The 10,565-nt window shown below is 37.8% G+C and overlaps 1 protein-coding gene across 2 annotated transcripts; it reads left to right on the top strand.

Annotated features, from left to right (window-relative positions):
• The first annotated feature begins 4,126 nt into the window (after positions 1-4,126).
• Positions 4,127-10,221, top strand: mob3c (MOB kinase activator 3C). 2 transcript variants are annotated; one of them, XM_032572465.1, is made up of 4 exons: positions 4,134-4,497; positions 7,207-7,790; positions 8,487-8,689; positions 9,885-10,221. In XM_032572465.1, exons 2-4 carry the CDS (start codon positions 7,373-7,375, stop codon positions 9,912-9,914), a joined length of 651 nt encoding a protein of 216 aa, XP_032428356.1. In that variant the 5' UTR covers positions 4,134-4,497; positions 7,207-7,372; the 3' UTR covers positions 9,915-10,221. The 2 variants fall into 2 exon arrangements, with proteins under 2 accessions (XP_032428357.1, XP_032428356.1); XM_032572466.1 differs by lacking the exon at positions 9,885-10,221 and having other exon boundaries at positions 4,127-4,497; positions 7,207-7,786; positions 8,487-8,678.
• The last annotated feature ends 344 nt before the right edge of the window (positions 10,222-10,565 follow it).

Below are 10,565 nucleotides of genomic sequence, written 5' to 3'. Positions count from 1 at the left end.
TGTGATCCCTTTGGCCACTGTTCACTTGAGTAGAGTACAGTTACATTGTATTTTTGATACTCATGAACACAGAGCTAGAATAACTGGACCCTAAGACTTAGTTCAAATAGCAGGTCTTTATTCTACAGTCCAATATTTGATAAAATATGTTGTTGTTTTTTTGTTTGTTTTTGTGGTCATTCATGTTACTTAAATGCGCCCAATCAGACTTCTGTGTCAAAGGTTTACAACCCCAGATTGAGCCACGTACACAGAAGAAGAACATATATCGCACAGCAGCACACTTTTTAATTAAATAACAAAGGATGCTGCCATCTAAATTAAGATATTTAACATTGTTGAGGAATGAGAGCCGACAGTATTGTCTCGAAAAAAAATAATATTTCAGCCAAATATTTTTTATTTTGAAGTTTTTCTACTTATGAATTTGCACAAGCTGGTATGTACCATGTATTTTAGCTCCTTTTTCGAAACCCACAGTAACTACAATAACAATTGGAGCTGAAGTAGCTCACTTGTTGGCCAGACCACACGAATCACCACGTTTGCTAGACGGTGACCACTGCAGACCATGAACAGCCCCTAGAGTCACATTTTTGGAGATGCTCTGTCTCAGTTGTGCAGCCATCGACCTTGCTCAAATCCGTACATTTTCCAGTTTATCTGCATCAAATGGTCTGAAGTATTAGTTGGTGAGAGTTCCTTGAGAGTTGGATAAGGTCGAGGGTTTCCTCCTCAACCATCCAAGATCTTCAACATTGGTGTGCAAGATGTAATTTTAGGCACAATTAAAATTTATATTTTTAAACCTACATGAATGAAGAAATTTGACATTTAATAATAACAACGCAAATAAATTCAATTTCCTACTGTCATCTTCTGGAGATTAAATACATTTAAGCTCAACATTGTTCATGCCAATGGCATAAATAAGTTTAAGGTAATCTTTTAATTTCAAAATATTTAAAAATGATGGAAATAGCAGTGGAAAATGCGAAAATCTAGTCAGTGATGCCAATAATAATATTTCCACTGATTATTGAGAAAGGAGTAAGTAATTCTAACTTTTTTATTAGAATCTAAATATAGACAAATGTAATGTTAATCTCAAAACTGATACTCCTTTGGCATTGTTTTATTGTCTTGGATGCCTGACTCTTTTCTACAAGACACAAAGTTCATGATTGAATGAAAAAAAAAAGACATTTTGAAAAGAGAAAACTATAAAACTGACATTAACTTCAAAACATAGGACTCAAACTGAAATGGTTGAGGTGAGTTCAAGTACCTTGATGACATCTTATCTAATACGATAATACTTAATTGGTAAATTATCACTTAGACAAGATGAACTGATTGAGCAGTGTTTATCTCCCAACAGGCAGCCTACACTGTGAAATAAAAGAGTTACATCTTTACGCAGTAGAGTTTTCATTCAACACTTACGATACCAAGATAAGATAAAAACTTGCTTCAGATTATGTGTCACCCAACGGCAGTGATAACCGCTTTCCGCAAAGCCGTAAACCAGTCCTTATGTTTGGTATGAAGTCGTTTAAGTAACAAACTTCATATCTTACGATAGAGACATGATGTTTGTTGAGGTTTTAAATGAGGTAAGTGGGCAGATATTTAGATTCTGTGGCTGATTGGCTGTCATGACGATCCATTTAATGATCCGAAGCAGGTCAGTGAACCTGCTGTAGAGCTGTAATGCTTTGTCATTCAGTTATAAAGCTGTCAAATGATTTTTCCTCTGTTTCCAGCGGTCACCTTTCTCGCACACAATTAATAATCAGGTAATCAGGCAGATTTTAACACACAAAAAAAGCTCAAATGTCTTGTAGAGGAAATGTACGAGAAATGTTTTTTAACGTGAATCTTCTTACTTCCCAGACTCCAGAAGCTGATGTGTAACTTATTTGAGTGTTTACACAGAAGTTGCCATGCAAGTTAAGCTACACTCAATTAAGGAGCTTTGCTACAGGTTTGCCACAATAATGTCAAGCATATTTTCAAATAACTATGACAAAACTAAGAGCTGAGTGACACGTGAACAAAAAAATGAAATAAAAAGGCCTAGTCGTACTTCCTCTTCTGTCACATTGTTTAAAGATGACAGTGACACCGAGAGGAAAACTAGGACATAGGGCAAGGTGGATTAATACGGATGTTTATGTCTGTGATTCATCCACACCATTCATCATTTAAAAGCTGCACTGGAACCTTGTTGTATATTCAGGCCCTGCCTGTTCTTTATATTATATTCACGTGTGTGTCTGTTTCTATATGACATCTTTTTCTTCTCTTGGTACTTTGAGAATTTCTGAAAAATCTAATTTTAAAGGCATTTCAAAATATTTCAAGTTAGCTTAACATGAGTCAAACACTTTAGAAATCATCCATTTCTTGGAATAAATTGTGATGTTCGTTCACTTAAATATTTCTTGTTGATCATTCGGTGTGTTTACACTACAAGACACATCCATCCATTCACAGATCATCAGGGTCAGCACTGTGTTTCTAAAACGAATCAATCCTTGATCATTTTTACCCAAAGTTATTAAGATCCATTGTGGAAGATCTAAAGAGCCACTTCTTGTTGCAGAGCTCCAAGTTTCAGAACCTTGGCCTAAATATTTAAACTAAAACTGACTAAATAAAACACATGCTTGATCCATAAATTTTACAGCGTAAAAATTTAGATATTTACAAAAATCTTATTTTTCAGCTTTGGACCTTTATTTAATGTGTTTACAGTGTACTGTCTTGACTCCCTTACTACATTTTGAGGTCATGTAATCTAGAAACTTAATCTGAAGGAATTTTCCTAAAAGTGAACAAATTGTTTATTTCCAAAGCTCAAATATATTAAACATGTCAATTGCAATTCTCTATTTATAACTTCCTCATGGCTCATGGTGCAGGTCTATCACATTAAATCAGGGCGACATCTAGTGTATATATATGGTTACTACAACACATGACTGATTCTGACAGTACTCTGTATTTACAGCTTGAAGTGGTGCAAAAATACAGACATGGTCAATTTGCTCAAATTATCTATATAGATGAAAACACATATAGAAATAAAGAAAACAGCAGTGGCACCATTGCACATCAATAATTTAGGAAAAATCCAAACTTTATTAAGTGGGAAAAATGCCATATTAATTTTTAATAAATTAGTGATGGCATAATATTTGGTACCTTTAATAATCTCGTCAAAATAAATTTAACTAACGTTTTAAAGTTAATTAACAAGCTTAAAAACCTCTCATTAGTAATTAGCGGGAAGGGGGGAGAGTGGCTCACAAAAGGGCAATAATAAAAATAATAATAACAATCCATGCAATAAACAAAATACACACCCGCCCTGACATAAGTCTTTAGGCAGCAGTTAAAATTAGCATGAAATATTCAGCGTGTCCAGTTTGGATAAAATAACTACCATTCTACAAAGCAATTTAGGGAAAAACATGCTTCCAAGATAAATAAACCTCCAGCAGAACCAGACTCAGAAACATTTTTCTCTGTCTCTCTGACTTGTTGACTTCCTCTTTAGCCGGTTGAGCCAATCAGGCTTGTTAAGATAATATATACCTTTTAAAAACAACTCACTGAAACTCCAGATGTTAACTTACCTCATAGCCCACACATATATTTACACTTGCATTCCTCCTACACAAGAGGGCACCCGTTAACAACGAGTCCACACTCAGCTTTTCTTTTGCCAGGTTGGGTTTCACTCTAGAAACAGACACCTATACTTCAGTGACACTCATTCACTCCAAGACAAAAGGGAGGGTCAACTACCATAAGAATAGTTACCTCCTAAGGGTGGCCCAGTCACGATTCAAAGCATGTTTAAGAGGTAATGAGCTGCCCTTTTTCTGAGCACTGTAAATTTAGCTCAAGCATCTCTACAACGCAAAGAATTTTAATGGTATGGTATTGAGACTTTTAAAAAAAAGACAAGCAGACTCCCAGGCATCCAGAAATGTTGTGGGATCCCTGCCTAACATGTGGTTCATGAGAAGGGGTTGCTTTCTTGGGACTTTTACCAGAGGGCTGGGCTTGGGTGAAGTAAGTGGGCTGGCTACTCGTCTTACTGAATGACAAAAGGAAAAAAAGAAGAAAAGAAAGAGGGCAGAGTCATGCTTTGGGAAGCCTTCTTCTATTTAAATTTATAGGTTCTCTACAAACACACCCACATGTGGACATACATTCGTATACAACAGAGGCTAGCAGACAAAGTCAGGATGTGACATCATCCACAGGAAGAAAAACCAAACAGTTTTTCTTTATGCTTTTCTGTGTTGTCTGTGCTGCTGAGCAAAGTCAGCGCTCCACTCGGACTGCCGGTTGACCATCAGAGAGGCAGGATTGAGAGCGGCCAGGGAGGGAACAGCTGGCTCTGACTTCCACAGGGAGCATAATCCTCTCTGAGCAACTTTTCACCACATCCCAACCTCACCGCCGGGGGATTTCAGTGAGGTACAAGTGCTGAGAGTTTCATCCATTCACTTTATCTCACATTCTTCTTTTGTTTTTTTGTTTGCTATCCTATCTGTTCTGTAGGAGTTGTTTTTCTCTTCTCTGTGGACATCCACTACTCCGGTGTGTCAGAGACAAACTGTTAAGATCAGAAAAGCATGCGTGAAGTGTCTGTTATTCCCGGAGCATGATTGGACCTGTTTTAGCCTGAGGTTGTTGAGACTTGCAGAGTGAACAAAATTAACGTCACTTTGTCGTCATTTTGACTGTCATGTTCCCAGTTGTTGATGGGTTTTGAAACTAGTTTAGTGTGTGTTTTGCTTTTGGCTGAATAAAGGTCTCCCAGACTCGTCAAACGAAACTCTGGAAATGTGCCTCCCCCTTTTTTCTTTTATTGGCACATCAGCTGCTGTCCCATGACCACGTATTCACTCTTCCACTCTGGTGAACTGAGAGCAATCCCAGTGTGAATGCTGCTTTTTACTGAGAACTAGTCTCTGTGTTTCTTTTTGCCTTTTCATCTAAAACTATAATTTTATTGTTAGGACCTATTCAAACAAAACTGTTTGGTACACAAATGTACAAAAGTTCCCACATCTTGGTTTGTAATGTGGAGTCAAACGATAGTGAAGTTCTTGCTTTTTAGAAGGCATGGTGGCTTCAGGAAGGGAAAAAGCAACAGGAAATGGTAAGATCTGCAGTTAAAAATGGGACTCGGGACACAAATGCGGATATACAGTAGTGTCGTATTGCAACCTCACTCTTCACTGTGTCAAACCTGTGGTGACTCCATGTGCGTTTATAGCTCAAAATTAAAGGGCAGCATCTCAAGTAAACATGATGGAATAATTAAAACAACTCACTTTAACAAGCTCTTCATGACCCCAAATACATTTTTCATACTTCACTGAAGAAACTTTAATCTCTTCTCAAAGTATTCTTTTTCAATCTGCTGTTTCCTGTTTATTTCATTTACAAAAAGATTTAGGGATCTCTGTCATGATGTTCCATCTCACCAATGAGATCAGTTCACTGAGGACATTTAATCTGTAGACAGTCACTGTGTGGCATTTATTTTCTCAATTAGGCTTGACTCGAGTGGCCTGACTCTTGTTCCAGCAAATTGCTGCTATTTTTAAAGCCAACTGAAAAGGTCATTTTGCTGACAGACCTCAAAGGAGCTAATAAAGGCACAACTTATCCTCAGAGGTTATTTGTGTGTTTATTATGACACGGTTTACTTTCAAATTATCATGAGTAACAGTTTAGTCAAGTAAAGGTCTGGAAATGTAGTGCTTCATTGGGAAGAGGAAAGAAAACTGAGTTTTCAAAAAAAAAAAAAAACTTTCTCAAATAAAAATCTAAAGAGCGTGAATTGCCTCTTTTGTGTTTAGCCTACTTTAGTCAACTGCTTCAGGTTTCTGTATGGTCGAGCCATTTTGTGTCATTCTGTTCACAGCCTCATGTTGTCCGCCTCTTCTTGTCACAGTCCCCCGACGAACTTTTCGTCCCTCTGATGAATGATGGTCAGAATTTTGTATTTGTGTTTATTAATGTGAAAAACAGCCCCAATTACTCAACTTCTGGAAGTCCTTTTTTCAGCCAGAGAGCAAGATGGATAGTTTAGAGGAAGAATTGTCCGAAGAAACGCATGCAGTCGGACTAAAAAACGAAACTCTCTCTGCTCGGTCCGATGCAGTAACTGTGTGTCCCACTGTTGCCTTTCGTTCTTCTTTTTTTCCGTTAACACGAAAAATAAAATGAAATGCTGCTTGTCAGTCATTATTTCCTCTTTCTCCAAAAGTGTGACTTTAATAATAGTTGTTCCTCTCTGCTATAATGCTGTGTTTACTATACAGTTGTAAACTACACATTTGACAAAACACCACTGCTTCAGCAGCATACATGTTGTGTCCTGAAGCTGGAGGGGTTTCAATGAAACTCGCCTCGGTGTGTCTTGTGGATCTTGACGAGTGTGTGAGAAATTGAAACCACATATTCATGTAGATCCAATCAAGCTGTGCCTTTTCATCTGGTGTTCACACGATTGTTGTCTAGACACATACATTTTACTATTTTCTCTTTACAAACTTTCTGTATCACAGTCGGAATAATTAGAGCCCCTTATATATTTTAAATTGAATTTAATTCTGGACTTTGACTGGGCCAAAGCTCATTCTCAGCTCATTTGAGCTCCATTTATATATTTTATATTGCTCTGCTGGAAGGAGAATACCACCCTTTTGCAGCCACCAACAGCTTTCCTTCCAGTTTTGTTCTTTATTTAGCTCAATTAATCTTCCCATCAACTATGACCAGCTTCCATGTCACTGCTGAAGAAGGTTAGTTTTGGTTGTGCCAGAGAAGGATTTTTTTTAAAACACTGACTCAGTGAGGTTGAACTGCAAGATTAAAAAAAAATAAAAAAATGCTTGATTTTCACATCACAACTATGCAGGCCTACTGTGTCTATGTTGAGGTCTATCACATAAAATCCCTAAAAAAGTTAATGCAGTATGAATATTCAGGAAGATTTGATCTGAGGAAGCAAAACATTTTTTTTTTAATTACTATTCTTAATTAAACCCATTTGCATGTTCAACTGGTAGGATTTTGTGTTGTTTCCTTTAAAAATTTGGACTGAGTGACTGAGCCAGTAGATTGACAGGAAAGCGATATGTCTAACACATCTGTTGTTGCTCTTTACAGAAAGGTTTCAGCTGGAAATCTTCACATGACAGACACAGACCCCTGGTAACCTGAACCAGGCTGTTCCCTCTCATTCACTCAGGAAGCTCAGCTTTATCAAACACAAACTTATTCTTCATTGTGGAGACCCTAATCTCCCCTTATCTCGGGGGAAGCGGCTGAGCCAATGGCGCTGTGTCTCGGACAAGTGTTCAGCAAAGCCAAAACATTCAGGCCAAGGAAGCGCTTTGAGCCCGGCACACAGCGCTTCGAACTCTACAAGAAGGCCCAGGCCTCGCTCAAGTCCGGTCTGGATCTGAGGAAGGTGGTACAGCTGCCTGAGGGGGAGAACCTCAACGACTGGATCGCGGTTCACGTGGTGGATTTCTTCAACAGGATCAACCTGATCTATGGCACCGTCAGCGAGTACTGCAGCGAGCGCACGTGCCCCATCATGTCTGGGGGTCTGAAGTACGAGTACAGATGGCAGGATGGTGAGGACTACAAGAAGCCCACCAAGCTGCCTGCCATCAAGTACATGAACCTGCTGATGGACTGGATCGAGTCTCTAATCAACAATGAGGACATCTTCCCCACCAGAGTAGGTGTGTGTGAGAAGTTTACAAATGAAAGGTGTTACTGAGTGCATCATCTGAGAGAGCACCAGGCGTTTTGTGCAGTGATGCATCAGTGTTTGGGTGACAACCTGCTATGCCACCTCATTATGCTTTCCAACCGGAGGATCTAGTTCAAGATGAGGTTAATTAGAAAATGATATTGGCATTTAGCAGAGAATAGATAATAGTGGCAATATTTTTTAATGACAAGCATAATCATTGATTTAATGAGAGGTGAGAAGTGCCTGCATAAATGAGGGGTAGTTCAGTGGTTGTATAATAATCCTCTGCAAGACTCTAGAAAAACCACAATTTGATAGCTTTTCCATCACTTTCCTGAATGAATTTATAAAAATTCATAGGCTAACTGTGTACGACTAGCAAAACTTTGATGTAGCATTTGGGTTATTGCACTTAAAGTATTTCTAATAGGATGGTTCCTATTGAGCTGTTGTTGTTTTTATAATAGGGTGCAAAATAATCATATAATACAGATGCGTATCTCAGTGAATTGACTTCTTTCAGAACTGTTTTATTGTCTTGACTTTATATATAATAGAATGAAACACAGCAGTTTTCAGATGGCATTTGTTTTGTAATCTAAGCTCTAATTGGTCAAAACCCAATGTCACAATGTCGACATAAAAATAGTAAATTATTTATTTCCTGATTTTTTTCCTTTAGGTGTACCATTTCCTAAGAACTTCCAGCAGGTGTGCAAAAAGATCCTGAGCCGTCTCTTCAGGGTGTTTGTGCATGTATACATCCATCACTTTGACAGCATCTGCAGCATGGGCGCTGAGGCCCACATCAACACCTGCTACAAACACTACTACTACTTCATCTCAGAGTTCAGCCTCATTGATAACTCTGAACTGGAGCCTCTGGTGAGTTTTTAACATCCACACTACTCTGTTAACTGTCCATCAAGCAGAGGATACTTACCATTTCTGCCTGCAAGGTTGGTACAAAAATGAAAGAAAAGCTATTCCCCAAGACAAACAATGGCTTGTAAAAGTATTTATACCTATTGAGTGTTTTTTGAAGATTTATGTTAATTTTAGAGGGATTTTAAGTGCTAGACCAACAGAACTACTGCTTAATTGTGTTACAGAAGGGAAATTATGCACTATTTTCAGTTCATACATCAAGTATGTGGAAGGAGGTGCTCTGGTCATGATATCCAAAGTTGTATTTTTATTTAGAACAACATGTAAAATATGATTCAGTGCAGCTAACACTGCGCAAACCATTAGAAGGGTGAAAATGGTGGTGGCAGCATTATGATGCAGGGATATTTCTCCCCAGAAAGAGAGAAGAGAGACCAGAAATCTGGTCAGAGTTAACGGGAGGATGAATGGAGATGATTCTGGGTCAAAAGGTTGTGATAACGTGACCCAGTCAAAATCCAGACTTCAACACAATTTCATTATGTCCAATTTATCAGAGCTGCTTTACAAAATAAAAGGGCTGGGAGGGGTACAGTGTGACAAAATATAAAGCACTTTGACTCATCAGCTGTATTTTCTCCATGACGACAATTTTCTATCCAGCTATTGATGGCAAATGGATAAATGTAAAATTTCTTGACCTCAACTTTCCATCTCCAACAGCGGTTTTAACTGCTTTGAAGCAGTTGGCCTAAAACAACACGCCAACTCTTTGCAGTCATGTAATGAGAAAAGAATCTGTAATTTGTAGCATTTTTCCAGCAGAGAGCTCTATCACATCAGAGCAGATGGAGAACAGTGTTCTCCGTGCCAGCGAAAGGTTTCAATTATTCTTATTATGAAGCCTGAGCTGTGGAGCTCTTTCCGTGAAGACATAAAAATGAAGATGAGACAATTATTTCAGCATTCGCAGAGAAAAGAAATCCAGTTTTGTTTTCACATTATTACTTGTTTTTTTTTAACTTCCTCATTATTGGTCTTGGAGGAACAAAAGCGGGAATTCTCACACCCAAATATCAGTTTCATTTTGAAACTCTAATTTCAGTTTATTACAATTTTAATTTTCAGTTTATTACTCTTTGGAAATACTGAATATTTATTGTGTTAAATCGTTCCCCGTTTTGCTTTGCAGAGGGAGATGACAGAGAAGATATGTACTTGACGAGAAGCACATGGACAAAGGAGTTTACACTATGACGTTATCTGAGCCCCCGGAGAAAACACCATCTGTAAAACATTCCAAACGTTGGACAGTTTCATGGATTTCACTTAGCTTCCACTTTCCCTTGCAAAGAGAAGCTGTATCTTCAGAGATAGTGCACATTTTGAGGTGCTGTATCTTTATACTTCTGTGTCCACCTTTGGCAAAATGCCAATGCATTTTATGTGGTTTTGCTTCAAGTTTGTGTTTTTATGTGTTGTACTTGACATATGAACTTTTTTGGTTATAAATGTTTTTATTAAACGTCTCTGAGCGTGTTTTTGATTATTGCAAAAATAAAAGCATAGTAAAAGCATAGCATCAAATGTTGCACACCAATCACGAGCAAAAACCCTTAAGTTAGAAAATAGCTGGATCAGTCAAAAAAAGATTAAATTTGATTAATATCTGGACGTAGTCCTTAAAACATAAAAGTAAAGGGTCATAAACAAAAAATCTAAATGTTATGTTGATTTGATTTTGTTTGTGTATAGTGGTAATTCACAACTAATACACTTACAAATACAAAAATGAAAAGTACATATGTTCCAAATTGGTCTTAGTTATCAAACAATGCAATCAAGCTCAATTAATCAGATTTTGACTTTGCAG

The sequence above is a fragment of the Xiphophorus hellerii genome, chromosome 9 (genome assembly GCF_003331165.1).
Source record: "Xiphophorus hellerii strain 12219 chromosome 9, Xiphophorus_hellerii-4.1, whole genome shotgun sequence".
Classification (NCBI taxonomy): Eukaryota; Metazoa; Chordata; class Actinopteri; order Cyprinodontiformes; family Poeciliidae; genus Xiphophorus; species Xiphophorus hellerii.
Note: the sequence above shows the minus strand (reverse complement) of the source record. Positions and strands in the feature narration are given on the sequence as shown.

Bases quoted from the DNA above. Each gene is read 5' to 3' on its own strand.
- mob3c (XM_032572465.1), top strand. From the start codon at position 7,373: ATGGCGCTGTGTCTCGGACAAGTGTTCAGCAAAGCCAAAACATTCAGG. The intron at 7,791-8,486 runs GTGTGTGTGAGA...TTTTTCCTTTAG, and splicing joins CATCTTCCCCACCAGAGTAG to GTGTACCATTTCCTAAGAAC. The intron at 8,690-9,884 runs GTGAGTTTTTAA...TTTGCTTTGCAG, and splicing joins ACTCTGAACTGGAGCCTCTG to AGGGAGATGACAGAGAAGAT.